The sequence below is a fragment of the Oryctolagus cuniculus genome, chromosome 1, assembly GCF_051225735.1.
Source record: "Oryctolagus cuniculus isolate XC-2025 breed Fujian yellow rabbit chromosome 1, ASM5122573v1, whole genome shotgun sequence".
In the NCBI taxonomy this organism is placed as follows: Eukaryota; Metazoa; Chordata; class Mammalia; order Lagomorpha; family Leporidae; genus Oryctolagus; species Oryctolagus cuniculus.
In genome coordinates this window covers 217,081,891-217,108,374 of record NC_142867.1, presented here as the reverse complement: position 1 = coordinate 217,108,374, position 26,484 = coordinate 217,081,891, and the positions used below count along the sequence as shown (strand labels likewise).

The following is a 26,484-nucleotide window of genomic DNA, read 5'->3' as shown; positions in this document are numbered from 1 at the left end:
TCAGTGAGTCCTACTCTGTCTTTCACTGGATGCCATGAGGCCTGTGGAGATTATCTGGCAGAAGAGAAGAGGCTGGATTATTCCCTGGGTTTCCTAGCCGGAGACCCTCTTCTTTGTGGGAACAGATTGGATCAGTTTCAGAGTAACTGCTAGTTTGGAAAACGATACATGTTAGAGAGCTGTCAGCTTCAAACAATAAAACACCAACAGTTTACAATGTTTGTGGAAATTAACTGTATTTAATTACTTGGTATGATTACCAGGGAGAAGCACTCTTACTCTAATCTATAATTGAGTGCTTTCTTCCCACAACCCACACCCTAAACTCTTGGCTTTCTGCTTGCCTTTCCTTCCTCTTCTTTGCTTAGAAACCGTGTGGTGAACGCTGTTTTAAGGCAAAAAGTCAGCCTCAGTCTTCAATAAAGGCAAAGCAAACCAAAACCTGTCTGTTCTAGGATGCGAATGCTTTGAGAGGACCTGGGCAGCCCGTGGTGACTCCATCCATCCAGCCTCCTCCTCAGCCAGCCCACCCAGTGTTACCACAGATGACCTCTCAGGGTAAGGAACCACTCTGAGGCTCTGTGACCTTGAACTGGGATCAGCATGGAAACGATCATCACCGTGCCCTCAGTTGTTAAGCTGCATTGTTTTAGTACAGAGGACTGGACCAGGGTGTAAAACTTGGCATTTTGTCCTGGGTAGAGCGTTTTCAGACCTGGAGATGTGTTCGGCCTGCGTGTAGCGTTGTCAGTGTGTGAAATCTGCACTCAGCTATTGAGACATCTCCCTGTGTGTTATTCTACCCATCCTGTCAGCTGATGAGATCATAGGTCTGAGTCAGGTGCACATGAGATCACCCATTGCTGAGACGACAGTAGAGCTGGTTTTAGGGCGCTAGGTGAGGAAAGTAGTCGAATCTAAAACATGATGTGTAAGGGGTTAGTGCAGACTCAGACCAGGAAGCTAAGAGTGGATAACAGAGAAAATGTCTTCCTTTATCTTAGCACCCCAGTCATCTGTTTCTGGGCTCCACGCACCCTCTGCTGCCTTAATGCAAGTTGCATCTCTTGATTCCCACTCAGCTGTACCTGGAAATGCCCAGTCCTTTCAGGTAATAACATTTTAAGCCATATCGGTTGTAACCTGTCACTTACTATGGTTCTAGTCAGTCGCTTCTTCTTGAACGATTCATGCAGGAGCGTTTTCCCAAAGTCAAAACTTGTAATATTTTTTCCCTCCCTGGATCGCCACTTTTTCACCTCTAAACGAGGCAAAGGGTTGCCGACCTTACAGGTTGTTGTGCAAAGACTGAGTGCAAGCACAGCATGGTGCCTCTGTGAGGTCTGGGCCTGGCACGTGGTACAGGTCCAGTCAATGTGTGTTTCCTTTTCTTTTCTCACATATGTAGTTGAGGAGTACATGTTCACATCTTCTGTGTTGTTTCTAACAGTAGCCAACAGTGTGCTCTGTACTTGGCAGGATGCTATGGGTTGAGGGTAGAAGCTGAATGAAAAATACCACTGAACTCTGTTTTGTGATTATCCTCTACAAACAATCTCTGAAAGTCAGCTTGTTGTCTGTTGTCATAGAAGACGGTAGCAACAGCCTGCCTGCCTCTGCTGCCCGTTTGCTGTTTGGCAGGCTCTTTCTTCTGCCTCAATAGACTTGATGGTTAAGAAACACTCCCCGTGAGAAGAGGGCTCACTTCCTTGTGACTGTTAGTGGAAGGATGAAGAAATGGTGGTCGAGCTGTGCCCTATTAGGATGGAGAGTATCAAAACAGAAAAGTCCCACCCTTATCCTTCTTACTCCCTCCCCTGTTTCCCATGAAACAGATATATATATATATATTTTTTGATGGATGAGTAGTAGTTATATCTCTCTGGAAATGAACTGGCTTGCCTGATTTAAAGGAAAATTGACCATCATTAAAAGAAAAGCTGCTGCTTATTGAGCATTTCCTATCTGCCAGGCACTTAACTTAGCAACCATTAAGAACTTTTTCACTTCATTTAGTCCACACAACCACCCTATGGAATGATGTTATTGTCTTTATTTTACAGTGGAGGTGTTTTGAGTTTTAGAGGAAAATGAGAGCTCTTAGGTACATAGATAAGCATCAGAATCTGGCAGGGCAGAGACATTCTTTGGAAGCTGAGGGATTGGGTTTGGGATTTCAGTAAACACTTCTCCTCTTTAACTCGATGGAAACTAATCAGAATTTTAAAACTTTGTTTTAATTTCTTAGACAATGGGCTTGATAGTGGGGAATGAATTTCCACTTAATTAAATCATGTCACCAGGGAACTGGGTAGTGACCCAAGATGCCCTTAGTTTCTGGGTAGGACTCCAGTGACCAGGTGCCATGGGTTACAGTGATAACTCTGCTGCAGTTCTCATCTCCTGCCACACCAGTTCTCATCCATCTCCAGTCTGGGTCTCCTTCTGACTTACCCACTTTGTTCTACCAAAGGAAACTAAGCAAAAACGAGAGGCCGGCGTGTTTCACGAAGCAGCGGTAACTTGTCACTCTCTCAGCCCTATGCAGGTATGCAGGCCTACGCCTATCCCCCAGCATCTGCCGTCACCTCGCAGCTGCAGCCTGTTCGGCCCTTGTACCCAGCACCGCTCTCACAGGCGCCCCATTTTCAAGGTAGGGACCAGTTCCCTCACTTCTCATCTGCCCCTGCTGTGCTCGCCTTCCTCCATCTTGTTTTCATTTTCGTTCCTGTCGCTCTCTGTCCTTTGCATCCTTCCTTTTTAACAGCTTTCTTTGTTGAAGTGTAATTTACGTACCACACAGTACACCCTTTGTAAGATTTTTCAGGCAGAGACTCACAAAGTTGTTCATCTATCATAACCCAGTTTTAGAACATTGCCCTCATCCTCAGAGTTCCTCATGCTTACTTTCTATATTTTTTACATTTTCCCTTTTAATTCCTCTGTCAGAGTGACTAAAGCATAGAAAATAATAGAAGAGCAAAATGTTGGAAACTGGGAGAAAGCATGAACGCCGTGACTGTTCAGGATCTCAAATGAAAGCTGATTAGTTAAAACTTTTAAATCCTGAAAATAATATACTTTTATGAAAACATCAAATACTGCGAAAGCATATAAAGTGAAAAGTTACTGTCCTTCCCCTTCGCTAAGCACTCCGCCCCCCACTCCCCGCCCCCGCCCAGCCATGCGAAGCCGTGGTTGACGGTTACTTGAGTAACTGCAGATATTCTGTGTGCACGTGCAAGTGTGGGTGTCTTGTGAAACAACTGTGTTGGCATCCTGCCTTGTTCTGCAGCTTGTCCTCTGCTTAGGAATCACCTTTGGTATTAGCACAATGCTAGGAAGAAGCAGGTGTATCCTACAACATAATTTGTCTTCTGAAGTGGTAAGGGCTTCCTGCAGCAGCTTTTTTCCTGGAAGCCCTCCACTTTCTCCATCCAAGGAACTTCATTCATCCATCAAAAGTGTTATCTCCTGTGTGAAGACTTTCCTGATTGGTATCCATCCCTCCCTCCCTCCTATCCTCTAAGACCCAACTTTGTGTGTCATTGAAGAGTTAATCTTCCTTTTTTTTTTTCTTAATGCCACTTGAGTCTTGTACATAGTCCATTTTTTACTTTTTTTTTTTAGATTTATTTATTTGAGAGGCAGAGTTAGAGAGAGAGAAAGGAGAGATGGAGAGAGAGCAAGAGGCCTTCCATCTGCTGGTTCACTACCAGAATGGCTGCAGTGGCCAGAGCTAGGCCAATCCGAAGCTAGTAGCTTCTTCCAGGTCTCCCACGCAGGTGCAGAGGTCCAAGCACTTGGGCCATCTTCCACTGCTTTCCCAGGCCGTCAGCAGGGAGCTGGATCAGAAGTGGAACAGCCAAGACTCAAGCAGCCATATGGGATGCCAGCACGGCAAGCGGAGGCTTAATCTACTGTGCCACAGCACCAGCCCTAGTCCATTTTTTGTACTTAGAATACTCTGTTGTGATGATTTGTTTATGTCAATCTCTTTATCAAACAGCTCACCGAGAACGAAAACCATGGGTTGTTGATTGCTGTGTGCCTGATACCTGGTGTAATGCCTGGCATGCAGAGGGCTGAAAGGAGAGGCGACCTGAGCTGTCAGTGCTGTGACTTCCCAAGTGGGCACCTGTATTTCCTGGGACCACACTGCGGCCCCTGGTGCATTTTGCAGGGATGCGATTTAGTTATTGTTAGCTTCGGAACTCTTTTGCCTCTACCATGTCTTCTACATATTTTCCTGTCAGTGTGAACGCACGTATAGCATTTCCGAGTACATAGAAGTATGCATTTGTTTCTTTCATCTACTTAAAAGATCTATTGACTTTTCCTCATACCATTTCCTCTGCTCCAGTATCATAAGTTTCTTTCTGGCTTTTATCTGTTTAGGATCAGGTGACATGGCTGCATTTCTTATGACAGAAGCCCGGCAACATAACACTGAAATTCGAATGGCTGTCGGCAAAGTAGCTGATAAAGTGGATCATCTCATGACTAAGGTGACTGAGTCGGGGTTGGGGCTCTGTTGAAAATGGGGGTATAAACAGGGAGCAGCCGCAGCTATCGGTAAAGTCTTCTTTGGTTTCCTGTGTACATAGTGGTTAGTCGTTATTTCCCTGGAAGGATAGATCTAGTTAGCAGGAGAAAACTCTAGCTTGCATGTAGAGATCGTCTCAGAAACTTGGTAAACCCTTCACAACAGCAGTCAGATCTTGGGTAAATTGCATTTCTTCATTTTAAACCGTCTCATGAGATCTCTCTGGCATCCCTTTTGTAGGTTGAGGAGTTACAGAAGCATAATGCTGGCAATCCCGCGCTTATTCCTAGCATGTCAGTTACAATGGAAACAAGCATGATTATGGGCAACATTCAACGGATCATTCAGGTGAGGGGGATCAAGACAGAGCACTCAGCTTGGACATCGTGCCCACATTCTCCCCTTTAAGACCTCCGCACCAGAAACAGAGAGCATGTGATATAGGCTATGCTGGGTTGGAAAATTCACTGTGGCTTAATTTAGTCTGAGTGACTTACATTGTCCATGGGGTCAGAAGGAAACATTGCTGTTTGACTGTATTTCATAATTACACTCAGTCCACTGTGCCTAGTGATTTGTATGCATCGGGTGTCACTTGATATGGCGTTTTAACTATTATGTCTATGTGAACGTAAGTTAGAGTTTTTCATCTGAAAATAATATTAACAACGTTACCTGTCAGTTCAAATTGATCCCCTTCTATCTGGCACTTTTTTCTCAGGACCATTAAATTGTACATTGTGTGTTTTGAATTTAGGAAAATGAAAGACTGAAGCAAGAGATTCTTGAAAAGAGCAGTCGGATAGAAGAACAGAATGACAAGATTAGTGAACTCATTGAGCGAAATCAGAGGTAATGACAGGTATGGGGCCTGGCTAGCATGGACAGAAGGGTTTAATGGATAAAGGCCCAACTTGAATACCCATGTTTGTTTAGGGCAATGCATACATACTTCTGCTATTTATTTCCTGCCTGTCACATGAATTATTGCCTGTTTTCTGAGAGGAACTTCTGAGAAAGAGCTCAGTGGGCTGTGATATAAGACAGCTGTGTGTTTGACTCCTGGCTCTACCCCTGATGTATTCTGTGACTTACTCCCACTGCCTCTGGTTTCCTCGTCTGTAAACATGATTTTGATACTTAGGAAAATCTGCTGTCAACCTTTCTGTCTTCAGTGTGGGCTGATTGTGTTTTATCAACCTGAACTCAACCAGTACCTCGCTGACTACTATATAAAACCCAAGCTTTCTATAGATCCTCCTGAAGATTTAGCGGGTCAGGAGAACATGCACAACACACTTAGAAAAACTCATTCTCTTGTATTCCTCTTCTCCAGCTTCTCTTGTGCCCCATATGGCAGGGTTGGGGGAGTGGCTTTCTTTTCCTCTCCCGCCTTTCTAGCAGCCTTCTTACTCCTGGCTCTCTCCTGTCTCGTGGCCTTGTTAATCACACATCTTTTGCATTCCTCTCTTCTTCAGTATACAGAGCAAGTCACTCAGGTTCCTGTCTCCAGACTTGATTATTATAGAACTAAGGAAAATAAAATGCTTTTTAAAAAAAGATTTATTTATTTATTTGAAAGGGAAAGTTACAGAGAGCTAGAGGCAGAGAGAGAGAGAGAGAGGTTTTCCATCTGCTGGTTCACTCCCTAAATGGCCTCAATGGCCAGAGCTGGGCTGATCTGAAGCCACGAGCCAGGAGCTTCTTCCAGGTCTCTTAAGCAGGTGCAGGGGCCCAAGGACTTGGGTCGTCGTCCTCTGTTTTCCAAACCATAGCAGAAAGCTGATCAGAAGTGGAGCAGTGTGGGGAGCAGTTCGGACTGGACTGAGTTGCTGGAATTAAGACTTATTCTATGCATCTGCTCTCCCACAATATGGCGCTGGGAGAGAAGAAAACAGCTTTTACACAGCTGCCTCCAGTTCAGCTAATAAACTGTAGGACTTGCTCCTGATTGGAGAGCAGCGTACTCGGCGTGTGGGCAGCCGAGTTAGGATTGGCGGAGGAGGACTATAAAGGAGGGGAGAGACGGCATGCACTGGGAACACCTAAGGGGAACACCTGTGCAGCCCCGAGAAAGCCGGCCGGCGGTGTGCCGCTCCCCTGCGGAAGTGGGGAAAGCGGCCAGGGGGAACCGCCCTTCCACGGAGGTGGAAGGGACAGTAGCCAACCCGGGAAGAACCAGCAGCAAACCCGGGGAGGGCCGAGCAGACAAAAGAACAGCGCAGGGTCCTGTGTCGTTCCTCCACGAAGACGGGGAGCGACAGAGCAGGACTTGAACCAGTGCCCTTATGAGATGTCTGCACTGCAGGTGGCAGCTTTACCCACTACACCACAGCACTGGCACCTGCAAATAAAATTCTTTCAGATCATTTTTGATGAAAATATAGATTAGTGTTGTGAAGGCTGAACAGATACTGGGTTGTGCTTGGCATACATTCTTTGCTTGATAACTTTTCTGTTTCCTTGTTTCTTTCAAAGGTATGTTGAGCAGAGTAACCTGATGATGGAGAAGAGGAACAACTCTCTTCAGACAGCCACAGAAAACACACAGGCAAGAGTATTGCATGCTGAGAAAGAGAAGGTAAAGTAACTGAGGAGAGAAAAGCCCAGGTCAGGCTGTGTAGTGCTAAGGCCTGGCCCTGCATACATGCATACCAGTTGGCTTTTCAGTGGAATTTTTGTCATCAGTGGGAAGAGAACTAGAAATTATTCAACAGATTTTCATATATTCATCATCTACAATTCTCTCTTAAAATGTTTTGTAATAAGTTGACTTAAAAATAATCACTGATCTAGTAATTTAAGGTAAGAGTTGTATAGCTTAAGATTATTAGAAACTGCCTTTATTTTGTTGAAAATAATCAACAGAAAATTCCCATTATGCCAGGTGACCAAGTGTGTAGGTTGTTTTTAGTGAGTTTATGATTGTTTAGTTTTTTCCTTCATCTGTGTCTCCTAAACATTTTAAAGAACTACTGTTTGACTTCAGTCCTTATAGGATTAGGATTTTGACCTGTTCCTGAAGTGGCAGAGAAAGACTGCAATGGGTCTTGGGTGGGGATGGACTGTTTCTGGATCCCTCTTGTCCTCTCCTTGTCCCAGTCATGCTGTTTATCTGGAGTGGATTCATTGTCATTGGGCTATCAGTCCTCAGCTAAGAAATCTTGACTCTTTCATCTCATGTTTTCTGCATTTGAGAAATAGTTTATATTTTGTATTTAAGTTTTCTCAAATACATGAAAGGTTGAATGGAGTGCTTTATAACTTACTTTCTCATATTCCAGTAATGATGAGGCTTGCTTACTTATGCCTTATGCTAATCTTTGGGTTCTTTGGCTATTGTATCCTGGCAAGCAGTGTCTTTGATCTCTAAGATAAGGAGCATCTTGCCCTGCACAATGCTGTCCATTCCTCACTCTGTTTCTTTCCCATTGCTGCTTTACACCATTTTATGTTTGTTGTGGCTGATTCTTGTTTTTTAAGGTTTACTTATTTATTCGAAAGGCAGAATTGCAGAGAGAGAGAGAGAGAGAGAGGTCTTCCATCTGCTGGTTAATTCCCCAAATGGCCACAGTGGCTGGAGCTGGGCCGATCCGAAGCCAGGAGCCTGGAGTTTCTCCTGGGTCTCCCATGTGGGTGCAGAAGCCCGGGACTTGGCCCACCTTCTACTGCTTTCCCAGGCCATAGCAGAGAGCTGGATCAGAAGTGGAACAGCCGGGACTCGAAACAGCGCCCATATGGGATGCCAGCACTGCAGGTGGTATCTTTATCCTCTGTGCCACAGTGCCAGCCCCTGTTGTGGCTGACTCTTAATGTCTAGTTCAAGATCAGCAGCCTGTGACATTGATATCAAGTGATATTGGAGTCACTTACCACTTCCTTAGATGTACTTTTTACTCTTTCTCCTTCCTCTGCTTTTATTTTCTCTTTCCTTTATCTTAAATTTTATCTTTTCCTTAGGCATATTGAGTACCCAGATATACTGTTTGTCCTTGCTGTTACTTTTCAGAGCTAAAATGCTAGCTATAACCAGCTCAGTGGTCCCCAAACACCGGTTGACTGCTTTGGAATCATTTGGGAACTTCATTAAGCTCTACTTCAGAGATTCTGATTTAGTATATCTAGCTGAGGTCTGAATATGAGCTTTTAAAAAGTCCCCTTCATTCCAGTGTAGAGCCAGGTGTAGGAATCACTGCTCCTGGTGGTGATTTGTTCTGTCACACTCTCAGAGGTTGCAGCTGGACCCTTTTGTTTTTAGCAAGTTCAGTATTTAAACTTGAATAATTAGTATCCCTGTTGTGTATGTGTTCAAGTAAAACTGTATTTACAAAGACAGGTAGTGGGCCAGTTTGGCCCATCGATCATAGTTAGCCAACCCCTGAATTAGCTCATTATCCTTCAGATGTTTTCATGTTGATAAACCCTGCATCTGGTATGATGCTTTGAACCTGGCAGATGCTCTATTTATAATAACACAGCAGCAGAAATACTAACGCCCTGGCTTGAAGCGCCGGCATCCCATATGGGCGCTGGTTCTAGTCCCGGCTGCTCCTCTTCCGATCCAGCTCTCTGCTATGGCCTGGGATAGCAGTAGAAGATGGCCCAAGTCCTTGGGCCCCTGCACCCACATGGGAGACCTGGAAGAAGCTCCTAGCTCCTGGCTTCGGATCGGCACAGTTCCGGCCGTTGCGGCCATCTGGGGAGTGAACCATTGGATGTAGGACTTCTCTCTCTCTGCCTCTCCTCTCTGTGTGTAATTCTGACTTTCAAATAAATAAATCTTTGGAAAAAAAGAACAATAGCAGAAGTACTAATAATCATAACTACATATGTCAAATACCTACTTGGTTTGAGACATTGTGCTTTATACACATTTGCTTGAGGGAATGTCCTCAGCTAGTGTCACCATTCTTTATGACCAGAGCACCAAGTACCACACGCTTCGCTTGGTCACCTTTCAAGCCTTGACTTTTCTTATCTACCTCTTACTTAAAAACCTTTTCCCTGTGATCATTTGTCCTAAGGGAAGATAAGAAAAGTCCTTCCAAATCCAGAGGCAGTTCTCTGTCTTCAAACACAGCTCCAAAAAGCATGGTTAAGAAGTCAGTGAACATTTGGTGAAAGAAATTATTTTTCTTGATGATAGGATTGATAGTGCCATGCAGAACCATGGAATAATGGTTGAAGAACAAGTAGAGGTTATCTAGTTTAATCTTACTTTATAAAGAGACAAACTGCATTTAGCCCAGAGAGGGTGAAAGATGGCCTAGGATCTCAGAGTTAGCTGTGTTCTTTTTCCCATGTCGAATTGCCATCTCTTTGGTACTGTTTTCCTGCTCCTAACTTAACTGCTGTTTTCATTTGTTTTTCTGAACTCTTGGTTCTTGCTGTCATCACTTTCCCCGGCTTTCCTTGTCAACAGCAAAACTTGATCCAGGTAGAAATCAGGGAGCCATCCTGTCTGCTATGTTGAGATTTGGTGTTTCTCTTTCCCACTGGATATTGTATACCCTAACCTTTAAAAAAAAAACCCTATTGGGCTGGTGCTGTTGCATAGCAGGTAAAGCCGCCGCCCGCAGTGCCAGCATCCCATATGAGCGCTGGTTTGAGTCCCAGCTGCTCCATTTCTGACCCAGCTCTTTATTATGGCCTGGGAAAGCAGTAGAAGATGGCCCAACTTCTTGGGTCCCTGTAGCCATGTGGGAGACCTGGAACAAGCTCCTGGCTCCTGAGTTCAGATTGGCCCAGCTCTAGCCATTGCAGCCATTAAAAAAAAAAAAAAAAAACAAACTATAGTTATATATTTATTTTATTTTATTTTATTTTATTTTTTTTGACAGGCAGAGTGGACAGTGAGAGAGAGAGACAGAGAGAAAGGTCTTCCTTTTGCCGTTGGTTCACCCTCCAATGGCCGCCGCGGCTGGCGCGCTGCGGCCGGCGCACCGCGCTGATCCGATGGCAGGAGCCAGGAGCCAGGTGCTTTTCCTGGTCTCCCATGGGGTGCAGGGCCCAAGCACTTGGGCCATCCTCCACTGCACTCCCTGGCCACAGCAGAGGGCTGGCCTGGAAGAGGGGCCACCGGGACAGAATCCGGCGCCCCGACCGGGACTAGAACCCGGTGTGCCGGCGCCGCTAGGCGGAGGATTAGCCTAGTGAGCCGCGGCGCCGGCCTATATATTTATATACATAAATACACATATGCATATGTGCACATACTTTTTCTCTTTTTACACTTTTTTTTTTTTTACAAAAGTTGAATCTGTTCATTCTAGAAAATTTAGAAAGCCTTAGCCTCCTTCCTAGGTACTAGTTAAGTCAGTATAGATTGGGAAATGTGAGGTTGAGAAATTACTTACAAAGGAGCACCTGTGTTTAAAGTGACATCCTCCTTGTTACTCTTCAGGCCAAGGTGACAGAGGAGTTGGCAGCAGCCACTGCACAGGTCTCTCACCTGCAGCTGAAAATGACTGCCCACCAAAAGAAGGAGACGGAGCTGCAGCTGCAGCTGACGGGAAGCCTGAAGGAGACGGAGCTCGTCAGGGGCCAGCTTGCCCGGCTGCAGGCCGAGCTCTCAGGTGTGTCCTTGCGGGGCGTGCTGGTGTTTTTGCTATTGAAGCTAAGGAATGCGAGTCTTTGCTTCCCTTCATTCCTTTTGCAATAGCAATCATGAAGTTAGGGTAGGGTGGAGCCAAAAATTAAGGTGGGCCAGCATGATTGTTTTTACGTAAAGGAAAACAAAAGAACTATTTATTTGGAATTGATTTGTTACCCGCAATGCCCCTTTGGCAAGATGTTGACTGCAATTTCTTTGGTCTTTATGGTTGGCTTCATAATGCCTGGAAGAACTGGTGTGTTAATTCATGATTGAGTGGAAGTTTAAGAAAGATATGCTTCCCACTGTGGTTTGCTCCTTCCTGGAGGATGATGACAAACCCTCAGCCTAGTTCTCAGAGTCTCTCCAACTTGGCTTATCTTCCATTGTATTGTCCGGTTCATCTTCGCTCTGACCATACCAGCAAGCTTGCCAGCTACCTTTTTTTTTTTTTTTTTTTTTTTTTTGACAGGCAGAGTGGACAGTGAGAGAAAGACAGAGAGAAAGGTCTTCCTTTGCCGTTGGTTCACCCTCCAATGGCCGCCGCGGCCGGCGCGCTGCGGCCGGCGCACTGTGCTGATCCGATGGCAGGAGCCAGGAGCCAGGTGCTTTTCCTGGTCTCCCATGGGGTGCAGGGCCCAAGCACCTGGGCCATCCTCCACTGCACTCCCTGGCCACAGCAGAGAGCTGGCCTGGAAGAGGGGCAACCGGGACAGAATCCGGCGCCCCGACCGGGACTAGAACCCGGTGTGCCAGTGCTGCTAAGCGGAGGATTAGCCTAGTGAGCCGCGGCGCCGGCCGCCAGCTACCTTTTTAGCACACATCTGTCTTGCTTTTTATCCGTGATATTCTGAGGGCTTGCTGTGCCTGCCATCACCAGTATTTGCCTCCATTCCTCTCCAAAATATGCCTTTTAAGCTTTCCCACTTTTTTTTCCTAGAATATTTTATCTATCTCTTAAAACCCTTTAATTCTTTTTTCTGCGTTAGGATGCAAGCCCCTGGAAGGAAAGGACAGTGTTTTGTTCATCTTTGTAAAGTCCTTTCCTCCAGATTCCTTAGTATTAGTTCAATGCCTGGCACAAAGGTGTTACTTAAGGCACGGTGATTGGATGGAAGAGTTTTGAAGACCAGTATGTTGATTTGTCTACCGTGGGGGGTAGAAGCAAATGTGGAAGGCACAACGGGACCAGTGGGCAGGAGACAGCTAACACAATAGCACTGGGTAGAAGCACGGTACACTTGCCTAATAGAAAGCTAAAGCACCGTCAGTTGGTAGAATGAGATCTTGAATCTGCACCCCTTCCCTGTTAGAGCGTCACATGAAGCACACATGTGCTGAGCGATCTGAGATTTCAATGCTGTACAGTTTTCTCATTTCTGCTTTTGTGGTGCACCGTGGTGGCTACCTCAAGGAATTTCCCAAACATATTTTGGTGCATTAAATTAAAAAAAAAAAAAATCCCAAGTAACTTCATTTGAGAAGGGATGTTTTGAGAGCAAGCTCTTGGTACAAAGAGCTACCTACAAAGAAGGTTGAGAATATTTTACCCAGGCAGTGAGAAAGGGCCCAGATCATTACTAAACAAAGGTCGGCCCAGAGTGATGAGATGGTGATTGACATAGAATTGTGAGAGTGCTTGGTTCCAAAGGTGGCCTCTGACTGTTGGAACATTTTGTCTCCTTGTAGAAGGGCTACATACATAGAGATGACTGTTCCACCTGGGATAAATAGGGGCCATCTGGTCAGTGAGGTGGTGCTGGAAGGAGTGAGTGGAGGGCGTCTGTGTGGTGGGAGTGGGATATGGGAGCATGTGGCTTTGGCAGAGCTGCTGGGATGCCACATAGCCCCTGCAGCTCTGGGTCTGCAGCGTAGTCTATGTGCTCTCACATCCTAGAGCTCCAAGAAACTTCGGAACAAGCACAGTGCAAATTCAAAAGTGAAAAGCAGAGTCGGAGACAACTGGAACTCAAGGTGACGTCCTTGGAGGAGGAACTGACGGACCTTCGAGCTGAGAAGGAGTCTCTAGAAAAGGTAAGTTCTGCAAGCAAAGTTTCTCTGTCGGCCCCGTGTGTCCCGGAATAGCTGTTGAAGAGGCACTTCTGTTTTCCTCTCCAGAATTATATTATGTATGCTCCTTGTTACAAATATAATACAGAAAAATATAAAATAAAACTTACCTTTATATCCTCTAATTGGATACATTAGAGGTGGCTACTATAAACACTGTGTGATCCTTCCAGATTGTTTTCTATGTGTAGGAATACTTTCTCATTAAAAAAAAAAATGTACTTATTTGAAAGGTAGAGTGAGCGAGCAATATCTTCCATTTGCTGGTTCACTCCTCATATGGCCAGGCCAAAGCCAGGATCCTGGAACTCCATCTGTGTGTCCCACATGGGTGGCAGGGGCCTAAGCACTTGGGCCATCTTCCACTGCTTTCCCAGGTTGTAAATAGAGAGCTAGATCAGAAGTGGAACAGCCAGGACTCGAACCAGTGCACATATGGGATGCTGGCCTCACAGGCGGCAGCTTAACCTACTGTGCCACAACCCTAGACCCTTTTCTTATTTGTTTCAAAGCATTCCATAGTAGTCTACTATGAGGCTGTACCATGATTTACTTAATTATTCATTAGTTTTAGATTTATGTTTCTCATTTTTCATTATTTTAAGCATTGTTCCTGTGGATAGCCTCATACTATGTAACCACTTTTGCAGATTTATTTGAGCATTCCCATAGAATGGATTGCTTAAATTAGAACTGTGGGATGATAGAGAATGCTATACATGCACATTTTAAAATAAATATTGCAGGTTATTCTCCAAGAAGAGTGTGCTAGTTCGCACTTCCAGTACTGTGTGAGTGAGTCCCATCTCCACGTTCTTCCCAACTCTGTATTTCACATGTACTAATCCTTATTCATCTGACAAGTACGCAATATACTGTCTTGTTTTAGTGTGTATTTTTATTAAGAGTAAAACTTTTGTATATTTAATACCTTGTGTTTCTTCTGTTAATTTTCTTTTTAATGTCCTTTACTCTCTTTCTCATTGTAATATTAGTTTTATTGTAGACTCTTCAGGATATGAATACTTTGTCACAGATATTTAAAATTTTTTTTTCTAGTTTGCTGTCTTTTAAAATTTTGATATCAAGGCAATACTAGCCCCCATTGAACTAAGTGGAAACATTTATATCTTTTTCTATATAATAGTGATTTAAATATGCAAAAGAACAAACTGGTCCTGAAGTTTTAGTAAAATTCACTAGTAAAGCTGTTTTGGCCCAGTGCATTTTTAGGGTGTTAATCTTAGTCTGTGTTTGCAGTTTCTTCCATAATTTCTTCAGTTTTTTCCTAACCAAAAACTTTCTTCTGATCTTTGGGTTATTTTCAGCTTTTCATTTTTATAAACACTACTATAATAACTCTCTTTATAACACAGTCTTTATGAACATACTTATTACTTCCTAAAGATATATGATAATTTGTGAATTATCTGAGTGTGCCGATTTTTAAAGGCTTTTCCCAGGATTGTTGTTCAAAGAGAGTGGATGCGTTTGTTTTCCAGCCAGGAGGATGTGGGAGTGTCTGTATTCTAGTACCTGCACCGAGGTTAGGATGCTTCCCAGCTCTTACCTAGAGTGGGAAAGAAAACTCTTCATGTTTTCCTTCTCCTCGTCTCAGATTCTCTCTCCCTTTATAAAGCCAGGGATGTTAAATATACAGGGAAAAGTTCAGCTAAAAAATGAACCATTTCCAGAGGCCAACATACACCATCACTACCATCTCCATTGTCTTGTTCCCAAGAACCTCTCAGAAAGGAAGAAGAAGTCGGCCCAAGAGCGTTGTCAGGCGGAGGAGGAGATAGATGAAATGCGCAAGTCGTACCAGGAGGAACTGGACAAACTCCGACAGCTCTTGAAAAAGGCTCGTGTGTCCACAGACCAGGCGGCTGCCGAGCAGGTAATGGAGAGCTGAAGCGCTTGGGAGTGACGGGAAGGTAGGAAGGACTCCGAGAGGAAAGGATGACATTTCTCGCAGAGATACACTCACTTGGGGAAAGGTGGGAAAGGTGATTCACATACGTGCAGTAGAGAGCCAGGCGCAGTGGGGGTGCTTCTTGCCTTTCAAAAACGTGATTAATAGCGTAATATCAGTGAAGCATAAAGAAAGTCTCTTTACCAAAAATCTCAAACGTGATAAGGCCAAAGTCCTCAACCGCCAGATGCCATCCTGCAGGCACGTTATTGCCTTTGAAAAGAAGGGGTTTATTTAGGTAATCAGGAGTGGAAACCAGGGAGAGCGGCAGGACACAGCTGGATCTTCAGTCCATTGGGCAGCAAGTGTTTCTCATTGGAAGTTTAAAATTCTGTTTCATCAGAGTGCCTCAGTTCCCTGGATTCGATCATCTCTGGGAATCTGGGCAAAGAAAAAAAAATTCTGAATCTATAGTTTTAAGATGGAGACTGAAAAGTGGTGATCCCAGTATGGCCCTGCTCTTCCAGGACCTGTGTTGACGGTCATACCTCTGGTTGGAATACCTTTTGGAGTCCTGACAACAAATGCACCTTCCTACCTACATTTTAGTTTATTTTTTTAAAAAGATTTATTTCTTTATTTGAAAATTAGAATTTACAGGGAGAGAGGGAAAGACAGAGAGAGATCATCTACCCGCTGGTGCACTCCCAGATGGCTCAAAGGCCAGGGGCAGGCCAGGCTGAAGCCAGGAGCCAGGAATGCCATGTAGGTCTCCCATGTGCGTGGCAGGGGCACAAACACTTGGGCCATCTTCTACTGCCTTTCCCAGGCCACCAGCAGGGAGCTGGATCAGAAGTGGAGCAGCTGGGACACAAACCGATGCCTATGTGGGATGCTGATGTTGCTGGTGGTAGCCTTAACTGCTGTGTCACAATGCTGGTCCCCCACCCACATTTTAAAATCACACTTTGGTCAGGCATTTGGCCTGTCAGTTAAGATGACCACATAACATAGCGGAGTGGTGAGTTTGATTTCCAGCTGCAGTTCCTGACTCCAGCTTCCTGCTAATATGCATCCTTGGAGGCAGTAGAAGACTCAAATGTTGGTCCCCTCTGCCCATATGGAAGCTTGGATTGCATTGCCAGCTCCCAGCTTTGACCTGGCCCTGCCTGGCCATCACAGGTATTTGAGGAGTGAACCAGCAGATAGGAGTGCTCTCTGTGTCTTTCTGTCCATTTCTGCCTGCATTTGAAATAATAATTTTAAAAAGGTCACTTCCTTGAAAAATAAGTACATTCTTTCAAGTGGTTGTTCTCCAAGTGCACCTGGGCTGGTAACTTAGCACGTGGCTTAGGAAGGACAGGCTTCTCTAGGTACAACGAGACCTCCCAGGACACGGTTGTTGCTTTCTCTTGGCAGCTGTCCGTAGTGCAGGCCGAGCTCCAGACCCAGTGGGAAGCAAAGTGTGAGCATCTGCTGGCCTCAGCCAAGGATGAGCACCTGCAGCAGTACCGGGAGGTGTGTGCACAGAGAGATGCCAACCAACAGAAGCTGACACAGCTTCAGGAAAAGGTAGATCTTTGCCCTGGGCCAGCCAGCTGAGACAGCCCAGTTAACTTGAGGCAGTGATCCTTTTGAGCCTGGAAGATGTTAACAACTGGAAAACAAAACCACGCTTATTTAACTGCCCATTTTGTTAGTTACCTTTCGTGTCCTTAGTTGGAGTGACAGGTCATTGACTTGGAAAAAGACAAAAACTCCAGTGTTCTGGAACGTGTTTCCCACTATTATTTGATCCTTTCTTTATCAGAGAAATCATGTATTAGGTGCCAGTAGTGTTTAGCGACTGTGTTATAGAAAGGGCATACAAAGTACTCTGCCCTCAAGAATCTCACAGTCGAGAAACAAAGCCATGCATTAAGTGCTGTGGGTCTCGGAAGAGGAAGTGCCAAGGGTGAGCCAGGAAGGCTTTCTAAAGGAGGTGACATTTGAGCAGAGCCAGGAAGAACAAGACGTGTTGGTAAGGTAAAGATGGTAGAGTGTCCTGGGCACAGGCACTGAAATGGAATAGAGCCTGGGACGCGGAGGAATCATTAGGCAAGAGAAGGAGAGAGCTGGGACATGGCCTAGGGTCATGGTAGGAGAGTCCCGGTCTGGAGGCCATTTTCTTCCTCAGAGTATCCAGCTGAAAACCACTGACCCAGAGATCTTGGGGGCAGTCTTGTAGATGATTAATTTGCTGCTAATGGGACTGTTTACCTCTGTTACCACCCCCCTCCCTGCCCCGCCCTCTTTTCATTGTTTTCTTGACCCAATTAGAAACCAGGCAGGGGAGCATGCTGGGAAAAGGTGGGCTGAGGTTGAGTGAGGAGGGAATAGAATGCTGTGCAGCAGCAGGTCTAGGTAGGGGCCTGGGGGGCGGGGGGATGGTCCCCAGCAGGTCCAGTGGGGAGTTCAAGGGGATGGTACCCAGCAGAGCCATGGGAGGTTCCAACTGCATAGTTAGGACAAGTCTCCTCCCCATGGGTGTCCTGACCTACCCCGTGCGGTGCAGGTTCCCCAGGCCACAGTCTGTTCGTTTTGCAGTGTCTGGCTCTCCAGGCCCAAGTCACAGCCCTCACAGAACAAAAGGAACAGCACATAGAGGAACTGGCGGAGAAAAAGTCCCAGCTGTCTGGGGTTAAAGCTGCTGCCGACCCCTCAGAAAAGGTGAGCTGGTATTTCCAGGAAGCTGCAGAGACTGAATGTGCAGGTCACACATTCACAGAGAGGCCAATTTGTGGTGTTGGTGGTGTTTTTTTTCCTAATGTTAGTGATATACCACTTCTCTGACTTTAAAATTAACCCTTTGGAACTTACCCAGATGGCAAACCCCAAAGGGCCCTGATTAAGGTTTCTGTTTTTGTTTTTAAAGATTTATTTTATTTATTTGAAAGAGTTATAGGGAGAAATAGAGACAGAGAGAAAGAGGTCTTCCATCCACTGGTTCACTCCCCAGATGGCTGCAGTGGCCAGAGCTGAGCTGATCTGAAGGCAGGAGCCAGGAAATTTTTCCAAGTCTCCCACATGGGTGCAGTGGCCCAAGCACTTGGGCCATCTTCTACTGCTTTCCCAGGCGCATTAGCAGGGAGCTGGATCAGAATTGGAGCAGCCAGGACTCAAACCAGCGCACTCAGCAGCTTAACCTGCTGTGCCACAGTACCAGCCGCCAGTAGTCTGTGGTGAGTCTTGAGTGCACATAACCGGGGCCTCTGAGAGCGAGCCCTGCCATCAGAGTATTTCCATTATTTCACGTCCTCTCCCCAGTGACAGCCTTCGGTGTTTCCGTTCATGACTGGCGGTCATCCTGCTGTCGAGTTCCAACACTGCTTCACCATAGTTTTCAAAGCTCTTCAGAGTTTCTGAATTCATCCCTAATGACTTGGATTCGGCAGCATGTATCTTGGTCTTCACACAGGTGAAGAAGATCATGAACCAGGTGTTCCAGTCTTTGCGGGGAGAGTTTGAGCTGGAGGAATCTTACGATGGCAGGACCATCCTGGGGACCATCATGAATACGATCAAGGTATAGCCAGCCGCAGTCTGCTGTTTCTTTGAAATGGGTATGTTGTTGCTTAAGTACCTTCTGAGGGATCCTGAATAAAAAGTTGCTCCAGTCCGTTCGTCAGTAATTGGGATGCCTGCAGTGACTCGTGTGAGACGGGAAGAGGCAGAGTCATTTGAGCTCGATGGCCCGCGTGCTAGACGACGGAGGAACTGGGAGTGCCTGCTGCTTCCTTTCGGTCATCCTCTCCTCCTTGGCTTTTGAACAGATGGTGACTCTTCAGCTGTTAAACGAACAAGAGCAAAAGAAGGGAGAGAGCAGCAGTGAGGAAGAAGAGAGAGAGGAGCTCCCGGCTCGGGGACCTTCCCAGGAGCAGCCAGTCTCAGCCGGTTCTGCCCTGTCTCAAGCACCCTTGAATAGGGAGAAGCAGGAGGCTCCCATGGTGCCAGCGGAGCAGGTGGCCCAGGAAGCTGCCCCGCTGCCTCCTCAGGCCCTTCCCACTGCCCAGGATGATGCTCAGAGAAGGCGAGCGGAGCCCTCAGAAGCAGAGGGGCTCTCGCAGATGAAAGACGGCTCCCTTCCACCTGAACAGGCCTGCATCGCATCCCAAAGAGTCCTAGGGCCCCCAACTTCCATCCCACCTAAGCCTCCAGGCCCCGTTATTTTGGGCTCTGAGTGTGAGGAGACAGCTGCTGCGAGCCCGATGGCAGCTGAACCTGACAGTGCATTGGGAAAGGGCCACACTGGAGAAGTAGCCTCAGATGGCCCCCTTCTAGAAAGCCCCCCAAGACCATCCCTGACTGCAGACCCCGAAAATGGGGACCCGCTGGCCTTAGAGCCTGAAAGCCCAGAAGACAGGCCGCAGCCTCCAGATTGCAGTAAAGAAGAGGATGTCACTAGCTCCACGGGTCTCTCTGAGGAGCCGTCAGGCACAGAGGCAGGTTCTGCAGGTGCGGGAGCAGCCCTCAGACCCAACTCTTATTCTCGGCATTCCAGGTATGTTCCTCTGAGCACCATAGTTGCAGGGACAGGGCAGCTGCATGTGGTGGTTGTCTTTGTTACTCCAGGGTGGCCAGCATACTCTTCGGAGACCATCTGCTTTACTCATTCATCCATTCATGTATTTATTTGGTAATACCAACTATTATAAGGCTCTGTGTAGGCACTGTGATAGTCTGGTAGGAAAGGTAGGTTTGGTTCTTGAATTTGGAGAGTTTATAGTCTAGTGGGAAAGATTTATATATTATATATATTTTATATATTTATATATTATATATTTATATATATATTTATATATTATATATATTTATATATTATAAAAGTGTGGTAAGTGCCCCCAACCAGGGTGGTATGGTAGAGAAGAAAGATGGAGTTACTTTACTTTAGAGAGTGGTTATGGGAGGGTTGTGGAAAGGTAATATTGAAACTAACACCGAAGGATGGAGAGGGGCCATCCATACCAAGAGCAGGAAGAAGGGATCGCAGAAAGAGAATAGCACGTAACAAAGGCCCTGCTGTGGGAGGGGGCATGACACAATTAAGGAACTAAAAGAAGACACAGGAAGTAGGAGAGTGGTGTTAAGCTGAGACTGGAAAACTAAGCAGGGGCCAGGATGCATGGGATTTTATGTTGCTCTTAGCAATTCAAATTTTAAGGAATTTATGAAGGAATTTATGGAGAAGAACAATATGGTCTGATTTATTAGGTTATTTTTTTAAGATTTATTTATTTGAAAGGCAGAGCTACAGAGAGGGACAGAGAGGGAGGGAGAGGACGGGAGAGGGGTTCTCTCCAAATGACTACAATGGCCAGGGCCAGTCCAGTCTGAAGCCAGGAGTCTGGAACTCCATACAAGTCTCCCCTGTGGGTGGCAGGGGCCCAATGACTCCAGCCATTTTCCGCTGCTTTCCTAGGTGCATTAGCAGGGACCTGGGTTGGAAGTGGAGCACTGGGATTCAAACCAGTGCTTGTGTGGCATGCTGGTAGGTGGTGGCTTAACTTGCTGTGCCACAATGCCGGCTCCTGCTTTACTGTTTTAAAAGATTGTCCTGGCTGTAGTTTGTGGAGGTTGCTGACTGTACCAGGAGGCCAGCAAGGAGTATGGAAGAGTTGGTGGAAGTGGAGGTGGGAGGAATTCTGGGTAACCACCACAGCTGTGGGATTCTTACCCTGTGGCCCAGTGACCCTCACAGTTGGTGGGTACTGTGTCCCGGAGCAGTAACAACAGCATTTTCTATGACTTGATTTTCCCTCAGTCTCTCTGGGGATGAAGAGGATGAACTGTTTAAAGGGGCAACACTGAAAGTTCCGAGACCCAAAGCACAGCCTGAGGAGGAGGACGAAGACGAGGTGGTAAGGAAATCCCAGGCACTGGCAAGTCGTCACACCGCCACTCGGGGACCCTTCTCCCCTGGTTCTGAGAAGAGGAGTGGAGTCTGTTGGTGGCCTGTTCCTTGGACTCTGTGTGCAGGGTCCTGTGGGGCCAGGCTTAAGGCTGGGAGGAGGCCACTCTGTAAGCATAGTGGGGATGGTCGGATACCACTTTACTCTTGAAAAAGAATCCTGACCTCTGTCCACAGAGGAATATTCCTCCGTGAAGTGAGGCATGGTGGGCTGCGAGCCCTGTGCCGGCATACCAGGCCTCAGTGTTCCCTCATCAGTTACGAAATCTGTAATTTAGACCTGCAAAGGACTTTGAAGGTCATCTTGTCTCATCTGTATTCACAGACAGAGGCTCAGAAAGGGGATTTACCTACAGCTCCAGAGTAGGCTGGCGGCAGAGCCTGCACTAGGCCCCAGGTTCCTGTCACAGCCCTCTGCCCGTTCTCTGCATACTCAGCCTACTTTCAACCTGCTTCCAACCTGCTCTCTTGTTTTGTCATCACCACACCCGTGGGCAGGAAATGGGTTCAGGACTAAGAGCATAGCCTCGCTTCATAGAGCGCAAGAGTCGAGGCCAGCAAAGTAAATTGCTGATAGGGCTTGGACTGGATCTGCCATCCCTATTGTGCTGAGCTGGAACGTTTCTGGCTGTCACGAGGTGATTTGACTGCTGTGGTGGGAATCTGACTGGTGTGGAATATGTGTGGAGAACACAGACGAGCTTCAGGCTCACTTCATCCCAGGGACAGAAGGACGGATGTGGGGTTGCATGAGGGCAGATTCCGTCCCCTCCCGTGTCACCCAAAGTGGGTTTTACCGTTTGTGATGACCTTGGGAGGATGCCTGTGATCTGGGATCCTATTTCAACCTGCCCTCTTGCTTTGTCATCACTACGCCCGTGGGCAGGAAATGGGTTCAGGACTAAGAGCATAGCCTCGCTTCACAGAGCACAAGAGTCCCGGAGCCCCTCCCCCTGCCCACAGTCCTTTGGGGATCAGAGGTTCCGTTAGCCTTTCTTCACAAGAGTTAGATTTTCTTCTGAGAATTCTGAATACAGATTCTATACCAAAAAGCCAAGCAAACAAAAACAGTGACTGCCTGTCCCAAGTGAGTGCCCTGAATACAGTTGGAACCTGTAGGTTTGTTGTATTTTTTTTTTTTCAGTATAACACTGATACTATCAACTGAACATCTATGTCTTAAGCGCTCTGAAAACAACTTCACAAACATTCTCATTTAATCCTCTACTAATCCAGCGAGGTAGGCACTTTTGTTTCACCTTACAGATAGGCAAACTAAGGTTCAGGAAGATTAAAAATTAGAACTAAGGTTATCTAGCTGGCAAATGTCCAGCCAGAGCTTTAGCCAGGACAACATAGAAGCTGTGAGCCACATTTGAAATTCCCATAATGTTGGAGTTTAGAGATCACTTAGGTGACACTCGGAGAGAAATCCACGTTCTGTCCGTCGGTCGTGGCGATGGGCGTAGCCAGAGACCTCTGCACACACCACGCTGCCTTCCTGTTGGCCTGGCCTCGTGGAATCACCCTGTCAGCAGTAGCTCACGGGGCGGAACGGACCTAAGTAGCGATTGCCTGTCTCTACTCCCTGCTACCCCCGTGGTACCTGTTCCCTGCCAATCCAGAGGTTTTTAAAAAGGCTGGGAGAAGGGTAGAGGAGTCGCAAGAAGGGCGGAAGAATCTCAGGACCCCTTCTTCCCCTGGATCCCCTGCTTGGTTGGAGGGAGCGAGAATAGGTGGGGCCAGCGAGCCCAGGATGGTGGGAAGCTGGAGCCCCATGTTGCTGGGCTCTCCTCGTCTCCTGCAGTTCTCCTGGACATGTGTCCCAGCCACTACGTTCCGTTCAGCCCTGTCCAAATGATAGGACCACGTCCAGAGCCACCTGAGGCCAGGGCCGGGTCCCTCCCAGCTTCCCAGACTCCCTTCATCCCCCCACACCTCTCCTAGGCTGCTCTACTTTGGTTTCTTTCTCCTACTCTCCTCTCTCCTCTTTGGCCCTTCTGCACATATGTAAGCTACCACATGAGAAGAAAATCTGTCAGTTCAATACCTGCGCTTCACAAATAAATGACAGAATTAGCCAAAGTTCATTTTTTGTCTCTGTTGAAAGACTGCCTGCCTTCTCTGCACGCTTGTCTCGGCCTTACCTGGAAGCCTCATTCTCCCGGCCTCAGGGTCGGTACTTTCAGTGCAACCTTCTGTCCAAGCTGGAGCCGCGAACAGACGGATCGCTTCACCTGCCAGGCAGGAAGTTCCGCCCGTGCAGGGACTAGCGAGGACTGACTCCTCTTTCCTGTTTTGTCAGAGCATGAAGGGACGCCCGCCCCCAACACCCCTTTTTGGAGATGACGATGATGATGATGACATTGACTGGCTGGGATGAAGACCCAGGAAACTGGTGCCAATGTTCCTCCACCCACGTTCCTCCTTCCCTAAGCATGATTTTGCACAGCCAGCCTTGGGTGTAGGCGAGCCACAGGGTGAGGTCAAGGTGAGCGTTCTGAGGACGATAGTTCAAGTGTCTGAGCCCCCGCCTGGCCTCACGAAGAGCAGCGGCATGACCCTGTCTTCAGAACTAGTGTTTTCAGCAGCTCGTGGGGGGCCTGCCTCCGAGCCCCAGCTGGACAAGGGCTGATGGGTTCTCCTCCAGCCAATCACCTACCAGAGTCCTGCCCCCTTCAAGCGTTTTCTTCTCTTCAGTAACTCTCAGATGACCTGGGAGCCCTCCTCCATCGGCCTCCCGCAGCTCAGCTGTGCCCTAGCAACAAGACCTGTCACCTGGGGGCATGGCTTCCTGGGGGAGCCGAGGAGACGATATTCTCTCAGTCTCTGTTAACATCCTTGGTGACATCTTTGTCTACAGTCCTGGGACGTGTGTCTTTTCCTCTGCCTTAAATCTGACACAAGGAGTCAGCGACTATTTGAGACTAATAAAACTAAAATACATGTCTGTACTGAAACTTGACTCGAGCCCTTGCGGGGAACTTACCTGGTTCTAAGAGTTGTCTGTGCTCTTCTTTGGGAACCTAAGGGTAGGAGTTGTAACCGATTGGAGTCAGTTCCGCACAAAAACAGTTGGTGACACATGTCCTTTGGCACCTAACCCTAGAACTTTCAGGCTTTCAAAGAGTCACTGCTCCAGACTCAGGGCATTGTGGGTATCTGAGACCAGTCCTGAGGCCCATTTCCTGCAGGCTTGGCCCTCCAGCCTAGGAAGAGAACATAGAAGGTTTCCACTTCCTGTTGCTCATAGCAGCGGAGAGCTTCTTCCCTTTGAGAGAAGCTCCCATTCCCTTGGAACTTAGGAGGCCAGGACTAATGCAGAAAACAGTGAGAAAATAATTTGTAGCACTTTATTTGAGACCTTCAAAGACCCTGCAACCAGTCTTCAGAAAGTAGAATAATTTTAACGTTGCCTGATTTTAAATGTTTCTAAAGTAGGATGGAGTGGTTCTCACGGTCAGAGGGTTAAGCTGCCACTTGGATTCCACATCAGAGTGCCTGGGACTTAACCACTTCCGATCCAGCTTCTTGGTAATGCGCACCCTGAGACAGATGATGGCTCAAGTAGTTGGGTCCCTACTGCCCACCTGGGAGACCTGGGTGGAGTTCCTGGCTCCTGGCTTTGGTCTTGTGCAGGCATTTGGGGAAAGAACCAGCAGAAGATCTCTCTCTCTCTCTCTCTCTCTCTGTCCCTCTGACTTTCAAATAAATAAGTATAAATAACTAAGAATAAATCATTTTAAGAGGAACCTGAATTCTACTCCAAGTAGCCTGACATTATCCTTGCAGGCTTTTTGCCTGCCTCCCATATGTGGGCCTATGAGGCAGGCAGAACCACCATTTGATTGAGCTTTGTTGTTTAATAAAAAGGCACTGCTGCCTACACTTCACACAGACTGTCTCTGCCAGCCACCACTGCAGAAGACCCCGTTATCCCCACTTCATGAAGTAGAAAATGAAGCTGAGAGAGCTAAAGTAACTTGTCCCATGTCATACAGCCGGGGAGCAGCAGGACAAGAATTCAAGTCCCAGCCGTGTGATTCCAGAGCCTGGACTCTGGCCCGCCATCCTTGCCAGATTGTCACTGGGTCAGGGGAAAGAGTGGTGATGCTTCTTAGAAATACAGGTTCCTGAGGTCTGCGACAGAATCGTCACCTCATTATGGTGAGCTACAAAGAACACAAACTTTTTAGTCTTTACCTTATGAGTTCACTTCCTGTCCTACGGGGTGCCGTGTGGCCTTGGCCAAGTTACTGACCGGGGCAGCTGCAGGGATGGCCAGGAAACAGACTTGGGGCCAAGCCACCTGGCTCTGCCACTTGCCAGCTGGGTGACTTATTTATCTGTGCCTCAAGCTTCTTCTCAAAGATGAAGACAGAAATAGCTTCTACCTTGTTGTGAGGATTAAATAAGTAATATTTGTAAGTGCTTAGATTACTGCCTGGCACAATTTAATAAGCGCTACATAGGTGTGGAGTTTTTTATTTGTTTTTTTGTTGTTAAAGCTTGTATTTATTTACTTGAGAGCCAGAGTTACAGAGAAAAGGAGAGAGAAAGGTCTTTCACCTGCTGGTTCACTCCCCAAATGGCTGCAATGGCTGGAGCTGAACTGATCTGGAGCCAGGAGCCAGAAGCTTCTTCCAGGTCTCCCACATGGGTGCAGGGGCCCAAAAATTTTGGCCACATTCTACAGCTTTCTCAGGCCATAACAGCTGGATCGGAAGAGGAGCAGCTGGGACTTGAACCGGCACCCACATAGGATGCTGGTGCCATCTGTTGTTTTTTAAAAATTTAAGTAAAATACCACCCTCTGTGACTTGACTGTTAAGTGAGAGCAATGGACTGCCTACTAAAGCCTATCATTCTCTGCAGCCTAGATTAAAATGTTCTTTTTAAAGCCCTCGGTACTGGAAAAGCCTGGAATGTATCACATGAGACCATATCAAGACAAGGAGGTGGCTGCTCTCCTGTGCCGGCGCCCATGCCAGCAGTGCTCAGAGGCAGGACTTACAGATGGGCTGACAAGGCTACATCAGCACACGCACACTGCACATTTGACACCTGACGCCCACTGAGACGCTGGGCTCTCCAATTCCTTGCGTTCACTCCCGGGGAGAACGCATGGAGCAATCCTGAGGCACGGCCTATGCCTCTCTGGGACAGTTACTTCTTACTGTACCTTAAAGAGTGGTGGTCACATTTTTGCTTCTGCCCTCAGGGAGACAAGGTGCTAAGAATCACACCAACACGGGGATGGACAGTCTGTGTGACCGCTGCTCTTCTTCGAGTGGGGCCCCAATGGATGCTCGTTACCTGAATGAGAGAATGGCTGTCACTAGGTTGGCACTGGGCTGTCCCGCTGCACAGTGTTCCAGGACTCGGTTTCCCTGGGCATGGCGTTGTCATCTTTATGG

The 26,484-nt window shown here is 47.0% G+C and overlaps 1 protein-coding gene and 1 long non-coding RNA gene across 16 annotated transcripts in view; one reads left to right on the top strand and one right to left on the bottom strand.

Moving 5' to 3' along the window:
* The window catches only part of FKBP15 (FKBP prolyl isomerase family member 15), a 53,802-nt gene extending 29,775 nt beyond the window's left edge, over positions 1–24,027 (top strand). For 3 of the 14 annotated variants that reach the window (XM_070055725.2, XM_070055711.2, XM_070055704.2), the window contains 16 exons: positions 456–558; positions 1,005–1,111; positions 2,539–2,653; positions 4,399–4,508; positions 4,787–4,894; positions 5,304–5,398; positions 7,025–7,127; positions 10,950–11,121; positions 13,036–13,172; positions 14,950–15,105; positions 16,540–16,692; positions 17,707–17,829; positions 18,578–18,685; positions 18,933–19,660; positions 20,921–21,017; positions 23,373–24,027. In XM_070055725.2, coding sequence (XP_069911826.2) covers positions 456–558; positions 1,005–1,111; positions 2,539–2,653; positions 4,399–4,508; positions 4,787–4,894; positions 5,304–5,398; positions 7,025–7,127; positions 10,950–11,121; positions 13,036–13,172; positions 14,950–15,105; positions 16,540–16,692; positions 17,707–17,829; positions 18,578–18,685; positions 18,933–19,660; positions 20,921–21,017; positions 23,373–23,450 — 2,493 coding nt within the window. In that variant the 3' untranslated portion in view covers positions 23,451–24,027. Of the gene's footprint in view, positions 1–455; positions 559–1,004; positions 1,112–2,538; positions 2,654–4,398; positions 4,509–4,786; positions 4,895–5,303; positions 5,409–6,693; positions 6,855–7,024; positions 7,128–10,949; positions 11,122–13,035; positions 13,173–14,949; positions 15,106–16,539; positions 16,693–17,706; positions 17,830–18,577; positions 18,686–18,932; positions 19,661–20,920; positions 23,153–23,372 lie in introns of those variants that run through there. The other 11 variants (XM_070055719.2, XM_070055707.2, XM_089319392.1 and 8 more) reach the window with 9 other exon arrangements.
* LOC138845007 (uncharacterized) lies at positions 18,020–26,388 on the bottom strand. 2 transcript variants are annotated; one of them, XR_016224878.1, is made up of 2 exons: positions 26,250–26,388; positions 18,020–18,947 (listed from the first exon to the last, which is right to left on the bottom strand). It is a non-coding gene; the product is annotated as an uncharacterized LOC138845007 (long non-coding RNA). The 2 variants fall into 2 exon arrangements; XR_011381574.2 differs by lacking the exon at positions 26,250–26,388 and adding an exon at positions 23,215–23,348 and having other exon boundaries at positions 18,399–18,947.
* Positions 26,389–26,484: the final 96 nt, after the last annotated feature.